The sequence below is a fragment of the Juglans regia genome, chromosome 9, assembly GCF_001411555.2.
Source record: "Juglans regia cultivar Chandler chromosome 9, Walnut 2.0, whole genome shotgun sequence".
Classification (NCBI taxonomy): domain Eukaryota; kingdom Viridiplantae; phylum Streptophyta; class Magnoliopsida; order Fagales; family Juglandaceae; genus Juglans; species Juglans regia.
In genome coordinates, this window is record NC_049909.1 from 16,542,623 (window position 1) to 16,570,298 (window position 27,676).

The window sequence follows — 27,676 nt, forward strand, 5'->3', positions numbered from 1 at the left end:
CAGAAGTATTGGGTGAAAAGGGTGGAGAGAGAGACCTTCCATGTGAGAAGGGACAACAACCCTTCAAAGTCAGCTTGATTCCAAGGTAGTAGTAAATCCAAGTCCTCACCATCTCTCCCCTGAAAGATCTTCATCACTTGCATCAGTCGATGATACCGAGCTGGAGAAAAGTGAAATCCCAATGATGGCAGCCGCACAGCAAGTCTTGTAGAGGGATAGGATGGGTTTTCTAATCGAATCTTTACATCAAAAATAAAGTAAGTTTCAATAGCATGAGTTGTCATGACAAGATTATAAAAATGAACACCCATACTGGGCCAAAACTAAAGAAATATGTTGGGTATTACCTGTTGAAGCCTCAAAATTACACCACACTTATCAATAAGGGGCAAGAAACCAACACCACTAGTGCTGGCAGACAGATCATACTTGTTGGAAGGATTTTCACTCCAATGGTAGTCCCCATCAACCAAGAAAGCAGAAATATCACTCAAAACCAAATCAAATTGCAGATACATATCGAGCTCCTCAGGTGATCCAACTTCATGCTCATCCTGCTTACATTTTATACGCTCCACATGAATTTCAGCTTACACAAGTCTAGACTGAAAAAATTAGGAATCAATACCGTGCATTAACCTGTGTCCGAATAAGCAAATTCCCCAAATCAAGCAGAAGTTTTGTTGCATGGGACTTGTCAGGATGAAAATCAGTAGGAATAGTAATTTTGGGAGCAGCAATATCCAAGTTCAACAAAAACCTGCAATCATATAAAATGTTAAATGGGTTATGTAGATAAAATATACCAATAATTGCCAACCATTTGCACCAACCTTAATACAAACGCATTATAAATCAGTTGGGTGTCTGTAAAATAAATGTTCAACAATACTAAAAACCAACACCTCTTTTCTTGGTGGGTGGCGGGGGGTTGAGAAAGAAAAAGGAACAAACTGCTACTCAACAACATGTACATATAACTTTCCAAAGCTGTAAGAGGTGTAACCCTTGCACGCTTAAATTTTGCCAAAATCTCCAACTAGAAAAATAACTTAATCACTTACAAAGGCCTTCGATTATCATCTCAAGACACTCTCCTACAGAACAGACCATAACAAGATAAAACATTCCAAAATCTAGGTCCAAAAGCACCAAGGGAAAGCTAGCACCAATAAGAATTTCATAACAAAAGTTTTTCACTCAAATTCAACGCCAAAAGTTAAAACAAAGTGCCCAACCTGGCATGATCCTTCAGTGCTCTGTTTACTTGCTGCTGAGCAGTGCGCTTCACCCCATCAATTGTCATCTAAGAAAAAACGAAAAAAGACCTTTAGTACACCAAAGTCAAAATGAAGCAAACGAACCATAGTTGCTGGAACAGAATAAGTATAAGCCTCTGCACTGTAATTGGGATTAGACAAACTCAATTCTAAGTGGTGGTGATCAAAATATAATGGCAAACCACCCCTAAAGCATATACCACTTTTGGATCAATATTTGAAACAAGGAACAGGCAGGTTGGTTTAATCCAACGGGCAACATGGAAATATTTTCTGAATCTTCATAATGTGTCGAAACTTAGTTCAATTCATTCAGCACACCAAATGAAAATAATAACAGAACCATTCCAAGGTATCAAGAGCACTGTTGATCACCAGTACTGACATTATAAGCTTCTCGATTCTCTAATATGCACTCCTTTCCAACAAAACACTCCACGGTGTTTGGATAAGCAGGTTGTGGGTTCTTAACTATTGTTTACATTCTCCAGTCCCAGATTGACTAAATGCTGCTTAATTCCACCCTTTTAGTTCCTCTCCCAATTGATTCCAAAAAAAAAAACAATCTACAGTGATCAAGTCAAGCTTTTCCTCTCTGAATATAGTCAATTCCAGCAAGCTTGGCCAGTACTTCAATGTAACTCCAATTAAACTTTCAAAGGACCAGCAAGAATAGAACAAGACCTGAACAGCAGTTGCAGTTTCCAATGCTATTGTCTGACTGACAGCAGTATTGCTTTCAAAAAAATTGATGATTTGATCAATGGATTCCTTCAGATACTGGCCAAAACAATTGTAATCAGTAAAAGAACACAAACTTATGAAAGAAGAATCAGAGAATAAGAGAATAGGAGCATACAGTCATGTAACAGGGAGAAGCTTTAGCAACCATGCTCCAGTCCACCTTACTATCGAATGGCTTATAGCAGAAAACGCCAACTAATGAATCATAAGTAGTAGCACTCTGCAAGCAGGTGGGAAAACATCAGGTTACACCCCTACTGTGACGCAACTAATCAACTACAAGTGACAGAACTAGAGCAATCTTTTTCTCTCTGTTCTCTCTCTCTCTCTCTCTCTCTCTCTCTTTTTTTTTTTTTTTTTTTTTTTTTGGACAAGTGACAGAAGTAGAGCAATCTGAAACATTCAAGGGAAAGGAAAATCAAACCTCAGCTAGAAGACCATTTGGAGATGACAATCGATATGATCCTAGTTTCATGTCAAAGGCTTTTGTCTCGGGATAAAGCTTTATGGAGCAATCAAGGCCTTCGCATGATAATTCAGCAAGATAATTCTGGGCCTCATCAAGAAGCCTTGAAGCATTATGTTTCATGTGAAGCTCTAAGAAGGTATGAAGCGCATCCTTCTTGTTATTAATGATATATGACTGCCCTTCTTCACCTTCCTTATACCCTATAATTTTATTTAACTGTTCCCAGTCTTCCTCACTGAATTTAAATGACTCATCTTCATCTTTCGAAGATTGGTTGTTCCTGGAAGAGCACATGCATTTCGGTGATCACCCTAAACTCTAAGGCCTGGTTTGGATAGTGAGTTGAGATGAAATAAATTGAGATGGTTTGTGAATAATAGTGATATATTTGAGTTGAAATGAGATGAGTTAAAAATTGTTTGAATTAAAATGTTTTATGGGGTCAGGAAATGAAAGAGAAAAGGTTGAATAAAAATATTATAAAGTAAAAATATTTTTAGAATATTATTTTTTAATATTATTTTTGTTTTGGGAATTGAAAAAGTTGAATTGCTTTTTGCATTTTGTTTGGAAGTTTGAGCAAGTTGTAATAATTAGATGAAAAAACTGAAAATTTAAAATCGAAAAGTGTTTGAGTTTGTGATGTTTGGATATTGAGATGAGATGGAAGCATCTCTCTATCCAAACCAGGCCTAAGGCATTGCCATATATGAAGACTTTGGAACATATGAAGAAAATTAGTTTCAAGCTAAAATTTCTCACCATCCGAATGGCCACCAAGACTTCTTTGGTTTCTGTTTCTTTGAGTCATCTTCTGATCGTATTGATTTCTCCACAAACTTGTGCGCCAACATCCTGTATGAAAAAGAGAGTCGGTAAAAGTACTGGAAAAAAGAGGTTAGCAAATAAGATCAGAGTATTGTAGCACATAGCCACTTCAGCAAGTATGTGTGGATGCATGCCTGTTTTTACATTCACAAGCGCATTTATTCGCAAGTGTGCAAGTGTGGGATATTTTGGATTGCACGTAAGCATTGTTATGAAAATAAAAGATAGAACTGCATCTGGAGAACCTTTAAAATCCCGCATGCCCCTCTTTCTTTGGAAAGCTCTTTGAGAGGAGCTTGCCATGTGTGCTAAACAGCATTAGAGAATATATTAACTATTGATAATTCAAGACAAAGGGGAGTCGTGATACTAGATTGCTGTTGGTCTTTTTTCCCATTCTTAATTAGTGCTAGATTGGCGTTGTCTTTTTATAGGTAAAACAATGTGGAAACCACCGATCATCTTCAGGTGCATTACTAGGTGGCTAGATCAATGTGGGGCTGGGTTTTCTATCTTTTCCGGGTAGCATGGGTTATGCGACAACAAATGGTAGAGTTGTTTGCCTTGTCAGAGAAGTAAGAATGTTGGTCAGTGCAGCATGGAAGTTTGGCGGCAGGTTCCTTTAAGCTGAATGCAGTGTATTTAGAAGGAATGCCATGCTCAGATGCTAAAAAGCTATGCCAGGATGTTAGCTCATGATACTTCTAACTTTCCCCGTCATCTAGAATTTTTGTCTTTTCATTTTACTTCTCCCTAGATAGGTGCTTTCTCCAGTATACCTCTTGTATGCATTGGGTTGCGCCCTTTTGCTCCTTGGTGAAAAATTGGATTGTTCTTGCATAGGCTCCTAGGGCTTGCACTAATTATAAATTCGTCCCTAGAGTTAAAAAAAATTAAAACTTGATTCCTAGGGCAATAATCTTGTAACAAATTGGTCCTATCCACACAGTTAAATCTTCGACAGTAAATGATGGCGTGTCACTAACTTCTCGTGTTAGTACCAATAGTGTGAGGAAACAAAATGCGTAGTCAACATTTAGAAAAACTGAAAACAACTCTAAAACACATAATCATATAATATATTTTTCAAAATGTAAAGAAAAAAAATCAACAAAATATAAACAAAAAACCTAACATTTTAAAAATACTTATAAATTTGCAAAAATTAAAAATAAAAAGAAAAAGCTTATTGCCCTGAAATTTAAAATGAAAAAATTAACAAAAGTTAGAAAAAAATATATACGAATTAAAAAAATATAAAAGTCAAGTAAGAAAGAAACAAAACACATAAGAACAAAAAGACTAAAACATTAGGAAAAAACTCAAATAAAAGTTTTAAATGACTAGAAAAACGTGGGGGGATTCCCCATCTCATGGAATTCTACAGGATGTGTCCTGGCCCTGTGAATTGGAGATCCCCTAGTAAGTGGCCGCCAAACTAGAGGAGGAGGACCACCCGCGAGGTGGGTACAGCAACCTGGGAAGGGAAAATCCCCCTGCCCCTCCTCATGGGTGGCTGCGTCCCACGGTGGGGATCTCCCTCCCGTGACCCCTTTTCCAAATGTAGTTATATTTTGCTACATTTTTTTTTTTTAATTTGGTTTTCTTTTTAAATTTTATTTTTTTAACCTTACATTGGTTTTGTGATTATGTGGTGTTTTACGATTTTTTAAATGTTGAATTGCAGTTTTTAAACATGCCTCGTGGTATTGATTTTGAGGTGGCAGGTGAGTTGCCATAGAAGTAATAAAATACACAATTATTACCCCAGGGATCAACTTTTAAAATTTTCTATTGCAAGGATCAGTTTGTAATAAGGGCGAACCCCAAGGTCCTGTGCAGTAATTATCCAAAAAAAAGTACAATTACAAAGAAAGTATGCAGTGTGTGTACTTCTTGTTATCACTTCCTTCACTCCTGTCATGAGATCTAAAATATTACTCCACAGGTTAATTAAAAATAATAACAATAATAACAACAATAGTAGAAATGAAGACAAAAAATCATTGTCAATAGGAGAAGATTCATATATCTTGACATGTGAACACGAAACTGAGGATCAACATATGATGACCTCTCATAATTAGAAAGGTCTCCAGATTTGATGGCTGAGTATCACGGTACCCATGCTGGAGATTCTAGAAGCAAGACCAAGGAGGCACGCAAGTTCAGGGGATGGTGCCGTCCTTAGCTATCATGAGTGCAAAACGATGCACTCAGTACTATAACTATATAGTCACATTTGTTCCCACATATATAGACCATTTCTATATCAAATAACCGTCAGAAAATACAATTGACATATTATGACCAGAAAGTATACCTCCATTGAAGTATGAGTTCAATATCAAGTCCACGATCTAATTCCTCGATGTCTTTGTTGTCATCAACTACAGTCCGACCGAGGTCAGATTTAAGCAGTGAAGCATATAAAGAGATATATTTCTTTCGTAAGCTTGCCAACCTCAAAACCTGCTCCCACGACAATTTCCCACTGCACCAAACATAGTTTTCTTGGAAAATATTGAAAGAAAGCCATATTCAATTTCCAAACATGTCTACGTTAATACAATTGCTAGACTCCAACACCCAAAACAGAGAAGAGAAAGCAACCCACAAGCCAACAAGGCCGCATCTTGTGGAACATTCCTCTTATATGACTTTATTTTAATCCAAAAGCATACAGTCACAGATCAGGCATATGTCACTTACACGGAAATTAAGTATTAACAAATGTAAAAACCTGTCATTTCAACAGCCTAACACCATTAAGCTTAACACAGAAATGGAGACCTTGAAGCACATGCTAATATAATTAAATTCCTTCCATCAAATGACATTAATCAAACCATCCAAGAAGACAGGTTAGAAAACTATAAATGTATAATATTATATTATATTATATAGAAAAGGCTCCGAGCAGAGTTTATTCCTCCAAGAGCATGTCAGGCCAGGCTCATGAAGTCGTTTCATATCACTACGATGTTTTTTGGACCCTGTCCCTTTTTGGGCTCGTTTGGACACTAAGGTTGTATTTGAATAGTGAGGTGATCTCAGATATTCTATGAATTGTAGTGAAAAAGTAATGATAAAATATTGAATAGTAGTAAATAGTAATGAATAGTAGTGAAAAGTAATAATAAAATAATGAATAGCCCCACTACCCAAACTAGCCCTTAGAGTATTTTAGAATTCTGTAAATAGTAGTGAAATGGTTTGAATTAAAATATTTTATTGGGTTTTGAGAAATGAGAAAAAAAGTTGAATAAAAATATTATAAAGTCGAAAAGTTGTTTGAATATAATTTTTGTTTTCAAGTTTGAAAAAGTTGTATTGATTTTGGTGTTTTGTTTTGAAGTTTGAAAAAGTTGTAATAATTAGATGAAAAGGTTGAAGATTTGAAATTGAAAAGTGTTTTGTTTTTTAGTGATGTTTGGGAAGGAAATTTTGAGAAATTTTGAGAATTTCTCATTTCATCTAATTACCCAAACATACCGTTAGCGCTCCATCCTCACCCCTAACCCAATCCTAAACCCAAAAAAGAAAAATCCAAACAAAGGTCATTCCTCACTCTTTTCTTTTTAATTTCACATACAACTGTCAACGGACAGCTTTGCTGTCCATATTTGTTTCCATATTTGTTTTCTTATTTATTTCCTTGATTTACTCTTCTGTACAATTAGCATAATATTTGACAAATTGTATATGGATAGAATTAGCGTATACTTATTTCTTTCCATGTATAGAACTCTTGTGCAGTTTATATAATAAACCAAGATCACAAGGCCAAGGCATTCGGCTATTCATACAGAACTTTGACTTAATTTTACATGGTATCAAGAGCCGCTTGATTTTTTTTCTCTCAATCTCATATTTCGGTTCGTTTGTCGATGCTTTTTCTCTTATCCTTGGTTCGTCTGTACCATCTTGCCCGCATGATTTTTCTTTTTCTCTTCTCCTCGGTTCGTCTGTCGACGCTTTCTGGAGTGTTCTCAGTGAACCCGACGTGCAAGCTTCTTTTTGCTTGGTCTCTGTTTTCTGGGTTGGTGCTGTCGGCACCTTCTGTCCCTAGTGTGATAAATTTCGGCAGCCTTTGTTCACATCTGGCATATCGGAAATTCTGGGTTGGGCATCTGGGCATCTCTGTTTTCTGGATTGTGCCTTCATATCGGCATCTTTGTTTTCTCGACATCTCGGCACTTTTATGTGGTAATTGTTTTTTGGCAGTTTTATTTGTCTTCATGGTAATCTCGACAATTCTCTGTGTCTCTCGGTTTCTATTGCTGACCAATGTGCATCCTTTGAATTTTTTTGGTTGATTTGCTTTGTGTCAGAATTTATTTATTTGAGATGAACTCAGCACTTGTGTGTGTCAAGTTTACCGGCACAAATTACTCTACTTGGGCATTTCAATTTGAACTTTTCCTGAAGGGAAAAGATCTTTGGGGCCATACTGATGCACGGATGTCGCCCAAACATCCACTACTGATAAATCCAAAGATCTCGGGGCTTCTCCTTCATGGGCTGTACTTGATGCTCGGATTATGTCTTGGCTTCTTGGTTCGGTGGAGCCACATATTGTTACCAACTTGCGGGCCCATCACTCTGCTCAATCCATGTGGAATTATTTGAAGAAGGTTTATCATCAAGCTAATGATGCTCGTCGCTTTCAGTTAGAACATGTGATTACCATGTTTCAACATGGTAGTCTTCCATCCAAGACTACTACTAGCATTTCTAACTCTTTGGCATGAATATACTGATTTGGTTATAGCGGATGTTCCTGTTGCCACTCTTTCGACTATTCAGACTCTTCACGAGACTAGCCGGCGTGATCAGTTTCTTATGAAACTACGCCTGGAATATGAATATGTTCGCTCCTCTCTACTGAACAGATCTCTTGTTCCTCTTGATATTTGTTTTGGTGAGTTGCTTCGCGAAGAACAACGTCTTAGTACTCAAGCTATTCTGGAGCAATCTCACGAAAATTACAGGACGGCAACTGTGGCTTCTGCTGCCCAAGGACAAGGGTCACCTATGCATTCTAAAAATTTGCAGTGTTTTTGTTGTAAGGAATATGGGCATATTGCTGCCAATTGTCCTAAGAAATATTGTTCTTATTGCAAGAAGAAGGGTCACATTATCAAAGAATGTCATATCCGCTCCAAGAATCGTCAGGCCTAAGCATTTCAGACTTCTGTTATTGTCCCTCCGGCAGCGACTTCTGTAGCACATGGATCTTCCTCAGGTGCTTCCTTTGATCTTGCACCTCCTGCAACAAATTACTGCACACCAGAAATGGTACAACAGATGCTAATTTCGACATTATCTGCAATGGGGTTTCAAGGTAAAAATTCTACTAAACTCTGGTACGTAGACTCGGGAGTTTCTAATCACATGACGAATACTCTCACCGCTCTGTGTCATGTTCGGCCCTATGCTAGTCAATCTGCCATTCAGACTGCCAATGGCAATTCTTTGCCAATAGTTGCTGTCAAAGATGCTTCTTCTAAATTTACTAATGTGTTTCTTGCTCCTCAAATTTCTACAAATCTTATTTCTATTGGTCAATTAGTTGATAACAATTGTGCTATTAATTTTTCTGGTGATGGTTGTGTTGTGCAGGACCAAGTAACGGGAGAGCCAATCGTGAAAGAACCTAAAGTGGGGAGCTTGTTTCCACTATTTTTACTTGTTCCAGCACTTTCTCCAGTCATTCTATTAAGTCTTTTGCTTGTAATAATGTTCATGATCTGAGTATGATGTGGCATCGTCGTTTAAGCCATCCCAATACTCAGATCTTATCTCATGTATTGCACTCTGATTTTTTTGGTAATAAATAACTTTCTTTATCTCTTGAGTGTGATTCTTGCAAACTTGGTAAAAGCAAAACTCTTCCCTTTCCTTTGCATGCTAGTAGAGTTTTTCACTGCTTTGATCTTATCCATAGTGATGTTTGAAGACCTTCCCCGATTAGTTCACATGAAAAATTTAAATACTGACTTTCATTGATGATCATAGCAAATTCACTTGGGTTTATTTTCTTCACTCTAAATCTGAGGTCGGTCTTACTTTCATTGAGATTTTAGCGTATGTGAACAATCAATATTCTACGACTATTAAGACATTACGCACAGATTCTGGTGGTGAATATTTGTCTACTGAGTTTCTGGCATTCTTGGCTTCTAAAGGTATTATTTATCAACGTTCATGTCCAGCAGAATGGAGTAGCCGAATGCAAAATTCATCATCTTCTTGATGTGGTACGTACTCACTTGTTAGAATCCTCTATTTCATCCATGTTCTGGGTTGAGGCTCTAAAAACTGCTACTCACTTGATTAATCGTTTATTTTCCTAAGTCTTACATATGGAGTCTCCCTATTTCTGCTTGTTTGCTAAACAACCTTGTTATGATAATCTCTGTATATTTAGTTGTGTATGTTTTGTTCATTTACCTCCTCATGAGCGACATAAATTATCTGTTCAATCTGTTAGATGTGCATTCTTGGGATATAATGTGTCAAAAGGGATTTGTTTACTATGATCCTACTTTACATCGTACACGCATTTCTAGAAATGTTATTTTATTTGAAAATCAACATTTCTTTCATGTGTCCTCTGTGCCCTCTTCTTCTACTGTGGTCCTTCCCTCCTTTAAGCAGCAGTTCTCAAATCTTCATCAAGTCAACTCTCGCTTTAAACCAGATATTGTGTATACAAGACGCTCCCTCCCACAGTCTCTTCTAGTGGCTCACCCGATATTTGATCCTACAATGCTCCAGTACTAGTCAGTTGCAGCACCTCCAAAGCCCTTGGTATGTCGCTCTCCTCGAGTGTCTGTACCTCCAGATAGGTATGGGTTTTCTTCTAGCCACTCTTTTTCAGCTCTTATTGCTGCTGCATTGTCCAATTTTGATATTCTCACATGCTACTCACATGCTGTCAAGCATGATTGTTGGTGATAAGCTATGCAGGAAGAAATTGCCGCTCTAGAGGCCAATCACACCTGGGACATTGCGCCTTGTCCTTCCACCATAGTTCCCCTCGGTTGCAAATGGGTTTACTCCATCAAGATTCGATCTGATGGGAGTTTGGTTCGTTATAAAGCACAGCTTGTTGCACTTGGAAATAATCAGAAATATGGTGTCAATTATGAAGAGACATTTGCTCCTATGACTAAGATGACCACTGTTTGTACGATTCTAGCTCTTGCTACTTCCAATGATTGGCCACTACATCAGATGGATGTCAAGAATGTTTTTCTTCACAGGGATCTTAAAGAGTATATTTATATGAAGCCACCACAGTGATTGTTTCTCTCTCCGACATCACATGTGTGCAAACTTCGTTGCTCTCTTTATGGTCTCAAACAAGCTCCGAGGGCCTGGTTTGATAAATTTCGCACCACTTTATTACAATTTTCATTCCAGCAGAGCAAGTACGACACTTTATTGTTTCTTCGAAAATCAAACATGGGTATTGTTGTTCTTTTGGTTTATGTTGATGATATTGTGATCACTGGTTCTGATTCTACTTTACTTGTCCAGCTCAAGACTCATTGCTCAGAATCTTTTCATATGAAAGATCTTGGGTCTCTCACATATTTTCTTGGTCTTGAAGTGCATCGCAGTCCTTCAGGTATTTCACTCAATCAACATAAGTATGCTAGTGACTTGGTGGCTACCGCTGGACTACAGGAGGCTACTTCTATCAATACTCCCATGGAATTAAACGTCAAGTTTCGCAAAGAGGAGGGTGACCTACTTGATGATCCCAGTTTATACCGAAAGTTGGTAGGTAGTCTTGTCTATCTCACCATTACTAGACCGGACATTATATTTGTTGTACAGCAAGTCAGCCAGTTTCTTCAAACCTCTCGTCATCTTCATTTGGCTGTTGTCCATAGAATCATCCGCTATGTTCAGGGCACTTCTACACGAGGCTTTTTCTTTCCTGTAGGCAATTATCCTCGTCTTGCTGCTTATAGTGATGCTGATTGGACTAGTTGTGCTGATACACGTCGCTCTATCACTGGTTGGTGCGTGTTCTTAGGTGATGCGTTGATCTTCTGGAAGAGTAAGAATCAAGACAGAGTTTCTAAGTCATCTACAGAATCTGAGTACTGGGCAATGTCTCTCGCTTGTTCTGAAATTATTTGGCTTCGAGGTTTGCTTGCTGAGTTAGACTTCTCTGAGACCGATCCTACACCTTTACAAGCCGATAATACAAGTGTTATTCAGATCACGGCCAATCTTGTCTATCATGAGCATACAAAGCATATGGAAGTCGATCGTCACTCTATCCATGAAGCCTTTAAAGCTCGTGTTATCACTCTTCCCCATATTTTCACTAAACGACAAATTGTTGATATCTTCACCAAGGCTTCCACTCGTCATCGGCATTGCTTCCTAAGTAGCAAATTGGTACTTGTTGATCAACCCGCATCAAGTTGAGGGGGGTTGTCAATGGACAGCTTTGCTGTCCATATTTGTTTCCTTGTTTATTTCCTTGATTTACTCTTTTGTACAATTAGCATAATATTTGACAGATTGTATAGGGATAGAATTAGCATGTACTTATTTCTTTCCATGTATAGAACTCTTGTACAGTTTATATAACAAACCGAGATCACAAGGCCAACGCATTCGGCCATTCATACAGAACTTTGACTTAATTTGACAACAACGTGATCCTGAAATGGTAAATTGATTGAAGAACGATGTCAACAGGTACTAGACCTTAATGCTCAAGGTTAGACTGTTCAAAAGACTATGATAAAGATATCCAATACGATAGCAAAATGCTAAGAATGAAGTTTTCATCTCAGCTAGCAACTACCCCACAACAAAAATTCACAGAATTATGAAGATTTCTTATGGTTTAGCATGATTGAAATTTTAATCTTTTCGTCTAAAAGCCCCTAAAGTTTCAAATATCCCAGTACTTCACAAGCTCCGTACCCCAACAGATATCACATTAATAAGTTCATGCCAGTTCAGGAAATAGTACACGCATTGATATTCTTTTCTTAAGTAAGCACCTCCACAATTTTAAGAAACAGTACAATAATCTGGCATCTATATTTGTTAAGTGATGGAAAGGCCACATGCTGATATATTCAGCCAATCATTGAATTGCATGCCAATTTCTTATGGTTGTCTAGAATAACAAAAACATCAACTGCACAAAAAAAAAACCATGGCAGATGCTTAAACCTCTAAACATATAAGCATATCACTGCAGTATCCTATATTCATCTTTTCTTGTTAAGAGAGATCCAGAGGATAGACAGCAATTTCGCAGTGCTTTCAGCCAAACAATTGCATGAATCTATGAATCAAGCCATATTAATGGAATCCTAACCACAATCGTTGAGCTTCCTAAAAATTGATCTAGCACAGACACGCAACATGTGGTGCCTCTTAATGCTACCCATTCCACCCGTCATAACTTTCTAATGCGGCACAATTTACCAACTTAAAGCTCCATTTCTCTTTTTTATAAGTACAATGATATTATTAAAAAAACAGGCACAGGCATATCACAGTAAACAGGGGGTATACTTCTAGTATGCCTAAAGAGGGAGGGGAAAGAGATCAAAAAACTCCAGAATACTAAAATTGGGAATAAAAAGGTGGGCTGCCATCCAATGGTAAATAGTAAAAAATAAAGCCTTGAGCTCTTCCACCATCCTTGATTTGCCTTAAAAATTCCACTCATTTCTTTCCCTCCATCAGCAACACATCAAGTAGATCGGGGTCATTTCTATCCATCCAGGGGCAACATCTTGCATGACTGACTATATACAAACAAACAGAAAAATAACAACAATAAAACAACAAATTACTTAATTTAGATACCTCGCCTTCTTCATCTGGTCAGAAACAGCTTTGTAAGCATACTTCCACCAAGACCTAGGATCAGATTTCACGGAGATGTTCGGACGATAATGGGCATATTGCAACCGTTGATTAAAGGCAGCAAAGTTATCAGCTAATTTTAAAATATGCCTGTATCCGTCCTGCAAAAAATAATAGCATACTTACCCAAAGGTTGTTAAATCCAAAGCTATTAACACCAAGCACTGGCACCACAAAGCATGATGAAGTGGAAAAATTAGATTGAACCTTCGATAGACAGAGCGTCACATCATCCAAGTTTACTACTGCTTTTTGCTGAGGTTGACTGCCATCAGCAAATTCATTTTGTCGCAGCTTTGTATACTTTGCCTTCCCAGAAACAGGTTGCAGAATGTAATTATGCTTCTTTGTAAGACTATCAGCTGGTTTGCCATCCTTAGTACCAAATCTAAATACCTGAATCTCATAGTAAGCCATATAAGGATGACTGGGCTGCCAAACTGGGTAGAGCACTCTACACATTATATTATATCAAAAAGACTAACAGCAATACCTTAATCCACTCAGAAGGAAGCAATTCCTCCCAAGATTTTTCAACATGCCATGGAACAATATCAGAATCCAAATAAACTGCAAGCCGGTCAAGTTCAACAGACTGTAAAATGATAAGGAATGAAACAGTAAGAACAACAATAAAGACAATACAAGTATGGAGAAAAGAGATTCATCATTAATGAATGCATGCATCAACCAACTCCTTAGATTCTTGAAACATAAAGACAAGCATGACAGTGAAGCTTATAATAAGAATTTATATCAACATAGTAATATAAGAATCTTTAACATAGTAATATAAGAATTTTTCTTACAGCTAAGAAAAACCAGGAGCATTTATATCAATGGAAAGAGAGCACAGCCTTTGTACCCAAAGTACACGAACACATGGGTGAGCCCCCTTTAGTCAGAAATACGCATAAGAGAAAGTGCTAACCTTCTGGACACGGTCTAGTGAGCCCCCAGTAACAAAAGTCTCCTCCTCATTATCATCAACAGTCACCGCTGAGAGCTTCTCCAAGGTTACGCCAGCAGCAAATTGGTGACCAGGATTGCTACAAATTTGAAGTATAGGGTTCAACACAAGACCATAGAATATACCAACATTTGACGTCTTTTTTTTTACCTCTCAAGATCTTCATATCTGATATGAATATTTGAAATTGAAAGCTTCAGATTTCCAATTATCGTGTTGACCAGGGATCCCAACCAGGACTTATTCTTCGAGGACAAGAAAACCAAAAAGAATAGCCCATTTGTCAGATTAGTAAAGGATGGTTTAAATCAGGACTGCACGTGCATGGGAGTTCCAGGAAAGAATGTGCCAGGCAAATAACAACAACAACAACAACAGTTCTGATAAAAAAAGCTCACGTGGTTAGGTGAGCACTATACCATTTTACATGGTAGTACAACAGTGATAAGATCTCAAATAAGAAGCAGGAAGACAAGAAGGTGTTATGAATAGGTAAAGCAATCCACCATTCAATTATACATATTCGGGCTGATGGCAAAAACATAACTTGTGTCCATACAAAGAACCACAATCCTGATTGATGATAGAAAACAAATCCAAAAAACTTCCAAAGAGGCAAATGAATTACTTCATGTACACATGCATCCATGCACATGCAAAAACTAGTAACAAATTGCAAGCAAAGGAAATGCAATACAGAAAGATCAGGGAGGGCAAATCACTTGAGGTCTAAACATTGGACTCGAGGCAATTATTATGTACACATACACATACTTGTTACTCTAGCTGTCTGATATTAAGGTAATTAAGATGCATTCTTAGCAGTTTAGAAATCTCTAGCTAAAGACTACAGGATTCTATAGATTATGAAACATACAAAAACAGCAGGACCAGCTAGCTTCCATCCATTAAGCTCTGCCAGGGCTAATTAGAGGCTAAACTACAGGATAGAATTCTTCATTGGAGGATTGATCATCTTGCTCTAGAAAACTCCTCAAATTTCCCCCATAAGGTTTCAGAACACTTTTTGCCAGTATGATGGTGCCAAAATCATTAAACAAGAGAAAAGGTTTCTTCTTGAAAAAAACAACAATAAATATTGGCAACCAGATATCCTGATAGGAGGTTATTAACATTGCCTAAAAACGTTTAGTTTAGATATTTAAAAAGGAAAATAGACTCCAAGAAATATAATTATTGATTATTCTTTGCTACAGACAACTTTTTTTTTTTATCGGTAAAGCTACAGACAACTAAAATAGAAACAGCATTCAGGTATGCGAATGGCATAAGTATCATATATTTTACTTTTTTCTAGGTTAAAAAAACAGCAAAATATATGACGTTTTGCTTTGTACAGATCAAGGTTAGCTTAAATAATCTAAAGTAATACTGAATCTTGCAGATGATCACCCAGTTCAATTCAAATACAAAAAAAAAAAAAAATCATATTCACTAAATCAAAGTCGCACAAGTTGACCGTTTACTTTTCAAGAAAATATTAGATCAATCAATTGGATCATTCCAGCCAATGGACCACCAAAATCAGTTTGCTCTTCCATAATAAGAAAATAGGTGGGAAAAGAGAATGCATGAGAACCTTTAACAATGATTACACAGTAATTGTTAAATAACCAATTACTCTAAAGTTTAAACTGGTATAAAAATCAATGGTACAACATGGCAAATGTTTGAAGCAACCATGTATTGTTAGTGGTTTCCATAGAAATAGCAACAGTGACTCCTTTAGTAGCTCCATTCATTGTGTAGTAAAGGCTCTAATGATAAGTGTTAACAGTTTTTTTTTGTTGATTGGCACTGGGTGTCTGAGAACAAAGTCTAGACTAATCCTAGGTGTACACAAGCCCTCGGCAAGAAGTTTCCCACAAGTGCACATTGGGTAATTCAAGAGGAACTTCCTCCAGTTTGATGACTCGTAAAAATTATTTGAACCCAAGAGAATTCGAACCTTAGACCTGAAGGGAGCATACCACCAAGACCAAGGTCATTACCCCTTGATCCAAACCCTAGGGTTCGGCGTTGAAGTTGCTAATAATGTGCAACACTTGGATTATTTAGAAAAGACAATTAATATTAAAGGGAAGAATAACTGGAATGTAATTATGACATGATTTGGTACAATTCTCATACATGAGATGAAATACTCTTCAATATCAGAAATGATTGTCGTGACTGGTAAAGTGAAGCAATTAATTATTATAAAAATGTTGATCCCCAAACTCACAAGCGCAAATTTTTTGCTTATAATAGCACCTTAACATGTATCAAGCCCTCACAAAGAAACTCTTCAAAATTCCAAAAATATATTAAAATTTTTATAGAGATTATCATAATATGCCAAAGGGGGAACCAAACCAAGTAGGAGAACATGAAAACACAAAGCTACTCATCCCCACCCCCCACCCCCCAAAACCCGGCACCGCACAAGGAAAACAAATAACGGAGGGGGGCAAAAGAGGAGAATTATAAATCGGACCCTAAAATCTAGAGCATTAACTAAGGGCCACATTCTTTCACTACCATGACATGAGCACTTGATTTTCATCTCCTTCTACTTTATGGAATTCATTTCATTCTTTTGAAGATAATTTATGACTTAGGGCTCGTTTAAAACACAACTGTTCTTAGATTTTCTCAAACTATTTCACTACTTTTTCATTACTATTCAAAAATATTCTGAGATATTCTTAGTATCCAAACAAGCCCTTATCACGATATGTAAATACACTCAAAAGCATATGAGTAATTTGGATGATATTTGAGAAATCTATCAAATGAGTATATAAATATTCAACTCTTACAATTTTGGCCAAAAAATATACATATATTATGTAGCTACGCACTTCTGCAATTTCATTTTTTATTTCTTTCGATTATCACAACGTCGCTAATTGTGATAAGACTCTTCAAAGTTGTAAAGTGTTCAGATAACAGAATAAGAAGGGGAAGATCATTTGGAATCTTGTGACATCTGCAATACATATGCATGTTCCCATGCACTTGCATATCTACCTCAGTATTATGACTACATTCAAGTGCATAGGGTCATTGAGAAAAGTTTAGAAAGCAATTATCCAATAAATAACCAACGGAGTCATCTTAAATCATACCATTTCTGACTTCAGTTGCTGTGATCTCTCCAACAGCTTCAATTCCATTTCCTATTTCCAAAGCAAGAAAGCATTAGTTAGTCTCAAACATCTGTTGGCAAAACAGTGTCTGCCTGTAAACACATAACCGTATCCTACCTGCACTCGTCTTTTCTTAGCTTCCTGGACCGCATCCTCACTACTTCCTTCAACTTGAGTTTCTGGTTCGGCTAATATGAAAATTCGATCCAGGTAAACTAGAACAGGATCTTGGCCAAGCCTGCTCCAAGGAACCTTAATTGGAACATCAAAAACCCTCTTAAAAGACATATATTTGCTGCAAATAAACAGTATATAATATGCTACACTATAGAAAAACATACAGAGAGCATTTCAACATGGCCAAGATTCAAAAAGCCACTTCTAGCATAATCTTCTATGACAAATAATTGCCTGTTTTTTCAGAACTAATGATGCAAGGGTGAAATTAAGGGGGGAGAAAGAATCAAGCGATCACAACCAGATGAAAAACATCACCCAAGAACCCTTACGCTAAGAAACAAAATGTTTTTTAAACAACACTAGGTGTCCTTTTAATTAGCTAAGCAGCCCAGTTAACCAATTGTCTGGAGAGAAGCAATGGAACCCAAAGGACAAACGAACCCAAAATCACTGTTACAAGCTCCATGTCCTAAGATTCCTTGCTTGCAGTATCTAATCCCGGTAAGAATGGTGGAAAGCGTTGGCTAAAGATACCAAACACCCAGCTCCTCCACATATCTAACCATTATGACATATTAGGAACCAAAGGGGTCAAATTAAATCAGACAACCATGCCTATAGTTTTTCCTTTTAGATAGCTAACAGTGACCATTAAAGCTCGAGCTAAATGTCAACCACTTAGAGTCAAGTAGACCTCTATCTTTTCACCACAACTCAAAGGTCTACAGGAGAAAATATATTTTAACCCTACGCATATATTCAGCATCTAGTGTAGCTTTTGCAAGAAAACTTCTGTGCAAGTTAATAAATATCCAAGCTACTTCTTGTACCACCACCAAAAAATATACAAACATCAGCTTATCAATAAGTTCATAACACCACAAACTTTGAAAACAGAAAAGCAAGGGTGGCTCCCTTCCCTTAAGGTGTATAGAGGCCAGAGGTATCAAAGGAAAACTAGGGTTTTCTTTACTAAGATGCGGCAGCTAGGTTTACATGGTAGCTAATCTCCTACTTTACTGGGTTGCGGCTAGGGTTACATGGCTGCTAATCTCCTACTTTACTGGGATGCAGCAGAATTGAACTAAAAATAGATAAGGATTTATTTTCTAATCTTATCTTGTATTTAAATTAAACTTGTACATATTTAGGTAGGATAAAGTCAGGTTAGTTTAGATAAAGATAAAGATATAGTTTGTTGAAATTCAAATTGAATTCTCAATCTTATCTTTGTAATTATTTCTAGAACTATTTTTTTATAATGAGAAGGAAGCACCTCAAAGGGGGTATTCGGCCAAATCTGACATAGTATCAAAGCTACTCTGATTTCCTATTATTTTGCACTTACTCGGCCAACCCTAAAAATCTTTAGGGTTTCTGTTTTCTTTTTTTTTTCCAGAGGCTGCTTCTAGTTTCTTGATTTTCCTGCGGTCCTCTATTCACGGCAGCAGCTCTCTCTTCTTGCTTTCTTTCTCTTGTTTTGTGCTTGGTCTGTTTTCATGGCATCTAAAAAATCTGATTCCTTGTGCATTTGGTTCAATGGTAAAAATTATTCTGCTTGGGCATTTCACTTTCAGCTTCTTGTCAAGGGTAACGAACTCTGGGGTCATGTTGATGGGACTATTCTAGCCCCTGATAGTGCAAAGGAACTGTCTACTTGGGAGAGTAAGGATGCCAAGATCATGTCTTGGATCCTAGGTTCTATTGAGCCTCACATCATCCTCAATCTACAACCCTACAAAACCTCCAAGGTTATGTGGGAGTATTTGAAGAGAATCTACACTCAGAATAATTCCGCTCGAAGGTTTCAGTTGGAATTTGAGATGGCTAATTTTTCTCAAGGTGGCTTATTAGTGGAGGACTTCTATTTTGGTTTTCCAAATATGTGGGCTGAATACATTGACACTATGTATTCTTCTGTCTCGGCAGCTGGTCTCCCTCGTGTGAAAAGTGTGCATGAAACTAGGAGGGATCAGTTTCTTATGAAACTACGTCCAGATTTTGAATCTGTTCGTTCTCAGTTAATGAATAGAGATCCAGTTCCTTCTCTTGATGATTGTTTGGGAGATTTGCTTCGGGAGGAGAAAAAGTTACTTACTCGGAGTACAATGGAACGGCAGCTTGCATCTCCTGCTCAAGTGGCATTTGCAGCACAAGGAAAATCCAAGGGCCGAGACTATAGCACCCAATGTCCAAAGAAATTTTGTAACTATTAAAAAAATCTGGACATATTATCAAGGACAGCCCAATCCAACCTCCTCGGAAGCAAGAGAGTGCCTATTCCACCTCTGTTGAAGTCTCGGGTGCATCCTCTTCTCCATCTCTTGCCACTGCCACTCATGCTTCAGGCACTACTCTTACTACTAACTACTCTTACTCCTGATATGGTACAACAAATGATAATTTCTGCCTTTTCCGCTTTAGGCATCTCAGGTAAAGCAAGGTCCTCCCCAAATTCTTGGCTAATAGATTATGGTGCCTCAAATCCTATGACTAATAATTCCACATTGTTACACAATCTTGAGTCCTATGATGGTCCTCTCAAAATCCACACGACAAATGGTAGTTCACTACCAATTTCTGCCGTGGGTGATATGTACTCTATCATTCGAAATGTTTTGGTTTCTCCTACCCTCTCCACAAGTTTACTTTCTGTTGGACAGCTTGTTGAAAATAATTGTAATGTCTCTTTTTCATCTTCTGGTTGTGTTGTACAGGATCGAGTGTCCGGGAGGATGATCGCGAGGGGTCCTAAGGAAGGTCGGCTATTTCCAATAAATCCTAGTTCAGCTTCTATTGCGTCTAGTTCTTTTATTTCTTGTAATGCTGTCCAAATAAGTACTAAGGATTGGCATCGACGTTTAGGACATCCCAATTCTAATGTACTCCAAACTTTGTTTAAATCTAGTGCTATTGATAATAAAAATTATGTTTCAATAGAAACAATTTCTTTTGATTGTACCTCATGCAAACTTGCCAAAAGCAAAGTGTTACCGTTCCCACAATCTGGTTCTCGTGCTTCTCGGGTGTCTGATATAATTTATAGCAATGTTTGGGGTATATCTCCTGTTATATCACATACTCACTACAATTATTTTGTTAGTTTTTTTTACGATTGTAGTAGATTCACTTGGATCTATTTTCTCCGTAAAGTGAAGTATTTTCTGTTTTCAAGGCCTTTCTCGCACTCATCCAGACACAACTTGCTTCCTTTATCAAGGTCTTACGATCTTATTCTGGGGGTGAATATATGTCTCATGAATTTCAGAATTTTCTTCAAGAAAAATGTATTCTTTCTTAACGTTCTTGCGCACCTACACCACAACAAAATAGGGTAGCTGAGCGTAAGAATCATCATCTAGTTGATATGGTTCGGGCTCTTCTTATTGACTCATCAGTTCCATCTCGTTTTTTGTGTGAAGCATTAGCTACTGCTGTCCATTTATTTAATAGATTGCCCACACCAGTTTTACATAATGGTTCTCCCTATTCCATATTGTTTGGTCACACTCTTAATTATTCTAATTTGCATATCTTTGGTTGTGTGTGTTTCGTTCATCTTCCACCACATGAAAGACATAAATTGACTACTCAATCTATTAAGTGTGCTTTTATTGGATATAGTTCCACTCAAAAAGGATTTCTTTGTTATGATCCTAATGCACGAAGAATTCGAATTTCCAGGAATGTTTTGTTTTTTGAAAATCAGCAATTTTTTCTCTCTCATGTAGATCCTATCTCACCTAGTTTTTCAATTCTTTTTTTTTTTTTATAAGTAAAAAATAAACTTTATTGATATGAATGAAATAGGCAAGTACCAAGTACACAAGAAGTATACAATAGAACACCTAAATACATTCTAGGAGCAATGAACTAAAGATAAGAATTCATGAGTTCAAGCCCTTCCCTATGCCCATTCCTGATACCTCTTCTGCTCTAGTGGTTTGGTTTAAACCTAGTTTTGTCTACACTCGACGTCATAACACCCCTTTAGCCAAGTCTCCTATGGCTTCTCAAGATTCTCCTACTCCAGCACCTGATCCAACATCCACCATAGTTCCTACCGCTCTTGTTCCTCAGAAATATACCCATGTCTCTCCCACCAGCTCGGTATGGTTTTTCTTCCCCCACTTTTATGACTGCTACATTATCTTCCATTGCTATCCCTTCTTGTTATAAACAAGCTATGGAACATGAGTGCTAGCAGCAAGTGATGCAGACAGAACTTGATGCAATTACGGCTAATCAGACTTGGGATGTGGTACAATGTCCTCCTTCTATCAAACCAATTGGTAGTAAATGGGTATACTCATAAAGCTTCGTTCTAATGGCTCACTAGAACGATACAAAGCTAGATTGGTTGCTTTGGGGAATCGCCAAGAGTATGGCATAGATTATGATGAGACTTTTGCTCTGGTTGCCAAGATGACTACTGCTCGCTTGTTACTTGCTCTTGCTGCTGCTAAATCTTGGCAATTACGTCAAATGGATGTCAAGAATGCTTTCTTGCATGGCGATCTAAATGAAGATATCTACATGAAACTTCCATCTGGTATGCCTATTTCCTCCCCTACGGCTGTTTGTAAATTGAAGAGGTCTTTGTATGGTCTTAAACAAGCTCCTCGATCTTGGTTTGAGAAATTTCGCAATACTTTGCTAGGGTTTTCTTTTAAGCAAAGTAAGTACGATGCTTCCTTATTTTTGCACAAAGGTGATGCTAGAGTAGTATTTTTATTGGTATATGTAGATGATATTATCATCTCTGGTTCGGATGGACTTTTGATTCAAAAACTTCAGCAACATCTTCATAATGTGTTTTACATGAAGGATCTCGGCGATCTTACATACTTTCTAGGGTTGGAAGTTAGGTCTCAGCCACATGGTTTATTTCTCAATCAACACAAGTATATTCAAGACCTAATTCAGTTAGGGAGATTGGAAGATACTACTCCAATTGATACTCCTCAAGAGGTGAATGTTAAGTATAAGAAAGACGAAGGCGAACTTCTCCCGGATCCTACCTTATACCGTAAGTTGGTTGGCAGCTTGATTTATCTCACCATCACACGCCCTGATATTTCCTATGTTGTCCACACTGTTAGTAAGTTCATGGATTCTCCACGACATCTTCATTTTGTAGTTGTTCGTCTGATTATTTGCTATCTACTGGGACTCCTAATCGTGGATTGTTTTTTTCTAAGGGTTCTTCTCTTCAATTAGTTGCCTACAATGATGCAGATTGGGCTGGATGTCCGGACTCTCGACGTCCTACTACTCGATGGTGTGTCTTCCTTGGGGATTCTCTTATCTCTTGGAAGTGTAAGAAGCAAAATTGTGTATCTAAGTCATCTACAGAGGCTGAATATCGGGCAATGTCTGCTGCATGTTCAGAAATTATGTGGTTGCGTGGTATTCTTTCAGAACTCAGCTTTGCACAGGCACATCCCACGCCTCTTCATGGTGATAATACAAGTGACATTAGAATTGTAGCCAACCCAGTTTTTCATGAACGTACGAAGCACATCAAGGTTGATTGTCACTATATCCAAGATGCCTATGAGTCTAAAGCAATCATTCTCCCTCATGTGTCCACTGAACACCAAGTAGTTGATATCTTCACCAAAGCTTTGACTCGACAACGGCATCAATACCTAATTAGCAAATTGCTGCTAGTCCACTCACTAGCATCAATTTGAGGGAGGGTATCAAAGGAAAACTAGGGTTTTCTTTACTAAGATGCGGCAGCTAGGGTTACATGGCAGCTAATCTCCTATTTTACTGGGATACAACAGAACTGAAATTCAAATAGATTAGGATTTATTTACTAATCTTATCTTGTATTTGAATTAAACTTGTACATATTTAGATAGGATAAAGTCAGGTTAGTTTAGATAAAGATAAAGATGTCCCTCATGTGTCCACTGAACACCAAGTAGCTGATATCTTTACCAAAGCTTTGACTCGACAACGGCATAAATACCTAGTTAGCTAATTGCTGCTAGTCGACTCACTAGCATCAATTTGAGAGAGAGTATCGAAGGAAAACTAGGGTTTTTCTTTACTAAGATGCGGCAGCTAGTTTTACATGGCAGCTAGTTTTACATGGCAGCTAATCTCCTACTTTACTGGGCTGCAGCTAGGGTTACATGACAGTTAATCTCCTACTTTACTGGGATGCAGCAGAACTGAACTACAAATACATTAGGATTTATTTTCTAATCTTATCTTGTATTTAAATTAAACTTGTACATATTTAGATAGGATAAAGCTAGTTTAGTTTAGATAAAGATAAAGATGTAGTTTGCTGAGATTCAAATTGAATTCTCAATCTTATCTTTGTAATTATTTCTGGAACTATTTTTTTATAATGAGAAGGAAGCACCTCACAGGGGGTATTCAGCCAAATCTGACAAGAGGTCCACTATTTGTCCAGCATAAGGCAAGTTTCCACATTCAACTCACTGGTGTTAGACTTTCCAGGTTGTGTACTTCTAAGGGAGTTAGAGGCATAGAAGTCCTTTAATATCATAATGGTAAAATATTCAGTAAACGGTTTTGTATAATTCATCGTCCAACGACAAAAAATAAGTCAATGGGACCCGTTCCAAAAGAGTCAAGGCATTTCAAATTCTGTGTTGACACAAAAGAATTAGCAAACCTCTGAAATTATTTCAATTTGGACCTAGGACATATAGGCCTCGTTTAGATGTTGAGATGAGATGAGATGAGATTGGATATTTACAAATAGTAGTGAAATAGTTCGTGAATAGTAGTAAAATAATTTGAGTTGATATTTATGGAGTTTTGGGAAAGAAGAGGGAAAAAGTCAAATAAAAATACTATAAAGTTAAAATATTGTTAAAATATTATTTTTTTTAATATTATTTTTGTTTTGGAATTTGAAAATGTTGATTTTTTTTTTTTTTTTTTTGTATTTTGTTTGGAAGTTCGGGAAAGTTGTAATGATTAGGTAATTTTTAGATGAAAATTTTGAAGATTTGAAATTGAGAAATGTTTGTGTTTATGGTGTTTGGATGTTGAAATGAGATGAACCATCTTGCAATCCAAACGGGGCCATAGTATAGTTTCAAATCGCATCTATTTCGAAAACAGATGACAGATGTTTTGTTTCATGGTAACTTGCTCATGTTATTTGTTTATTAGTAGTTTTTTTATCTGTAGTAACCCTACTCAAGTTATGAAACTTTCACTGTTGGGTTAGCCATGCACTTCACATGTTCCTAGCAATTCATATGGCATCATTGAATGATACAAGTCTTAGATAAGAATCTATAACGCACTAGAACCCCCTTATTGAAAATCCTTTACTTCGATAGCATCTAGGATGATACGGTAGAAAATATTCTATTTGAGAATGTCATGGACAAATGTATTCCTTTCTTTTGAAGAGACTTGGTCAACAGTCAACACTAAATGCATTTGGTACAAAAACTTTGGGGCTGTTTTCCAAAAGCCCGTTAAATATAGTGGTTCTTACATAAAGAAGTATCAGATTATACATACTATAAAACTTATACGATTATCAATTGTTGGGATTTTTTTTTAGAACAAATCATGAAGTTCCCTTTGACGGTATTAAGATTTCATTAAATACTTATAGCAGCTTGCTAAACAGAGAAGATTGGTTTAAAAAAGGCATAGGCCTTGGGCAATTTGGCAAAGTAAAAACTATTTGAAGAAAGAGCATAATTAAGCAAGAAACAGACCAAACTAAACATAACTGCATTTATGAAAGGCTTGTGGTCGATTCAATCACAAAGCTATTGCATTACTCGGCAAACAAATAGGCGAACAGCATCATCAAAATTAAGAAAAATGCAATGATTGAACCTTTGACTGAAATTTTTTTTTTATTGGCATCGGGTGTCCAAGAAAAAAGTCTCGACTAATCCCAAGGGTGCACAGGCCCTTGACAAGGAGTTCCCTGCAAGTGCACCTCGGGTAATTCAAGGGAAAGTTACCCGAGTCCGATGCCCCTAGAAATTGTTCGCACCCAATAGGAATCGAACCATAGACCTGGAGGGAGCATACCACCAAGACCAAGACCTTTACCACTTGAGCCAACCCCTAGGGGTTCTTTGACTGAGATTAAAATTAAGATCACATAAGTTGATATGGAATCGCTAAAATAAAAGCAAACAAAAAGAATAACATATCCTTTTGAACTGACTTCGGTTCAAAGTCTAACAACACAGATTTCTTTTTATTTTAATGTCATATATGGACATCCGACTTCTCAAGTCCTCCACCCATTTGGGAATTCAAGGCATTTGAAAGTAGTTCAAGGGAAGGCAAACTATTCTTCTTGATTGGAAAGGTCATTCAAAAATTACCAATTCCAAGGTTGTACCCCTCAAAGAAAACAACTCCACAGCTACAAAGGATTTTAGAAAATATTTGTAATAAAGGAGGGAACTGATTTTTATGATTAGACAATCATAACAAAACGGAATTATATTTTTAAGGTATAATATACAAACTCTTGAGACTAGAACCCTGCAAACCTTAAGTTTCACAGATCCAAGAAATCCCGCCTTGACCTTCACAGGTAACTTTAATTCATTGAGTGCTTCAGGCTTCAACTGCATATTTGTTAGCTCCACATTCCCTATTTTACATTTAGGCAACAAAGGAAGAATCATTACTCCATTATGGAACAATATCACATATGATAAACAACTTTTAAGCAGCACAATAGAATGCCTCTATTCATCAGTGGGGGAGGGGAGGAGAAAGTGGCTAGACAATTAGGGGGGAGGGGGGAATTATGATTATACGCTCTTAGATTATTTAAGTTGATCGTAAAATTATCTCAAACCTTGTTTTAATATAAGAACGGAAATTGTAAATTGTGAGTGAAAGTTTAATAAAGAAATTATGTAAAACGTTTTGCCTCGCATGAAATAAATTTAATAGAACAAGTCTCACTTCCACCTAAAAGATAAAACACAGCATCACTTTTTCCTGATAAATAAATTAAATAAAATATGCAGCAAAGTCCAGAACAAGAGTCCATGGAATCTAGAAAATGATCCATGATATAAAGATAAAGCCTGTATCCATAAAGCGTCCCTAGCAAGAATTGATTTTAGTATATACACAATTGAATTCTGTCCAACATCAAAGCATCCATGAGTGCCAGAGGAAAAGGACTGAAAGAAATGAAGTGATGCTTCCATGTTTACTGACATTTTTTACCATTACACTTTACAGGAATTAATTTGTATTTTTATGCCTCACAGTTTAGTCTTATATGTATTATAAAGTTTAAATTTCAGGGCAAAGCACTCCAACTTCGGTAAGATCAGCACTAGGCAATGGCATATCAAACAAACTAATCAAACTGTCTAAAAAACTTAAGAATTATCTAAAGAGTAAGGGCAGAAAAATTCCATTTGATTAAGTGAGATAAGATCGGCACCCCTCTATCTTGTAGAGGTTTTGGGGTTAGAAAGTTGAGAACCTTCAATAAAGCACCATTAAGGAAATGGTTGTGGCAATATCATCAGGAAGGGGGTGATCTTTGAAGGAATGTTATTGATATTAAACATGGGAGTATTTGGGGAGGTAGGTGCTCAAAAGTAGCAAGAGGGGCATATGGTGTGGGAGTTTGGAAATTTATCTGGAATGGATAGGGAGATTTCTTCAGAAATTTCAGATTAGAGGTGGGAAGGGGAACACGAATCATATTTTGGTACGATATATGGTGTGGTATGTTGCTTTGAAGAATGTTTTCCCTTCTCTTTATAGGATTGCGTTGGATAAGGATGCTTTTGTGGCTTATTATATGGACATTTCTACTGGTTTTCCTCAATGGTCCGTAAGGTTTATTAGAGCTGTTCAAGATTGGGAGGTGGGGGATATTACTGAATTTTACAATGTGTTATATGCATTGAATTTAAAGGCTGGAGAGGAGGATATGTTGCTTTGGACTCATTTGGGGAATAAGAATTTTTCGGTCAAATCGTTTTTTAAGTTTATGTCGACCCATTCTACTATTATTTTCCCTTGGAAGATCATTTGGAGAAGTAATGTTCCTCTCAAGATTGCTTTCTTTGGTTGGCTGGCTTCCAATGGAAAAATATTGACTTTCGATAAACTTAGAAAGCAT

General features: G+C 37.1%; 1 protein-coding gene across 1 annotated transcript in view; it reads right to left on the reverse strand.

Annotated features, from left to right (window-relative positions):
- Positions 1-27,676, reverse strand: part of LOC109002567 — a 113,484-nt gene that overhangs the window by 84,540 nt on the left and 1,268 nt on the right. Inside the window, exons 2-18 of the mRNA XM_018980364.2 lie at positions 26,070-26,173; positions 17,482-17,616; positions 17,344-17,394; positions 14,363-14,457; positions 14,174-14,291; positions 13,736-13,837; positions 13,450-13,638; positions 13,183-13,343; positions 5,645-5,815; positions 3,256-3,348; positions 2,449-2,773; positions 2,140-2,244; positions 1,965-2,060; positions 1,239-1,306; positions 640-760; positions 348-554; positions 36-239 (exon numbers count right to left, since the gene is read on the reverse strand). Of these exons, the coding sequence (XP_018835909.2) occupies positions 36-239; positions 348-554; positions 640-760; positions 1,239-1,306; positions 1,965-2,060; positions 2,140-2,244; positions 2,449-2,773; positions 3,256-3,348; positions 5,645-5,815; positions 13,183-13,343; positions 13,450-13,638; positions 13,736-13,837; positions 14,174-14,291; positions 14,363-14,457; positions 17,344-17,394; positions 17,482-17,616; positions 26,070-26,173 (2,345 nt within the window). The remainder of the gene's footprint in view (positions 1-35; positions 240-347; positions 555-639; positions 761-1,238; positions 1,307-1,964; positions 2,061-2,139; positions 2,245-2,448; positions 2,774-3,255; positions 3,349-5,644; positions 5,816-13,182; positions 13,344-13,449; positions 13,639-13,735; positions 13,838-14,173; positions 14,292-14,362; positions 14,458-17,343; positions 17,395-17,481; positions 17,617-26,069; positions 26,174-27,676) is intronic.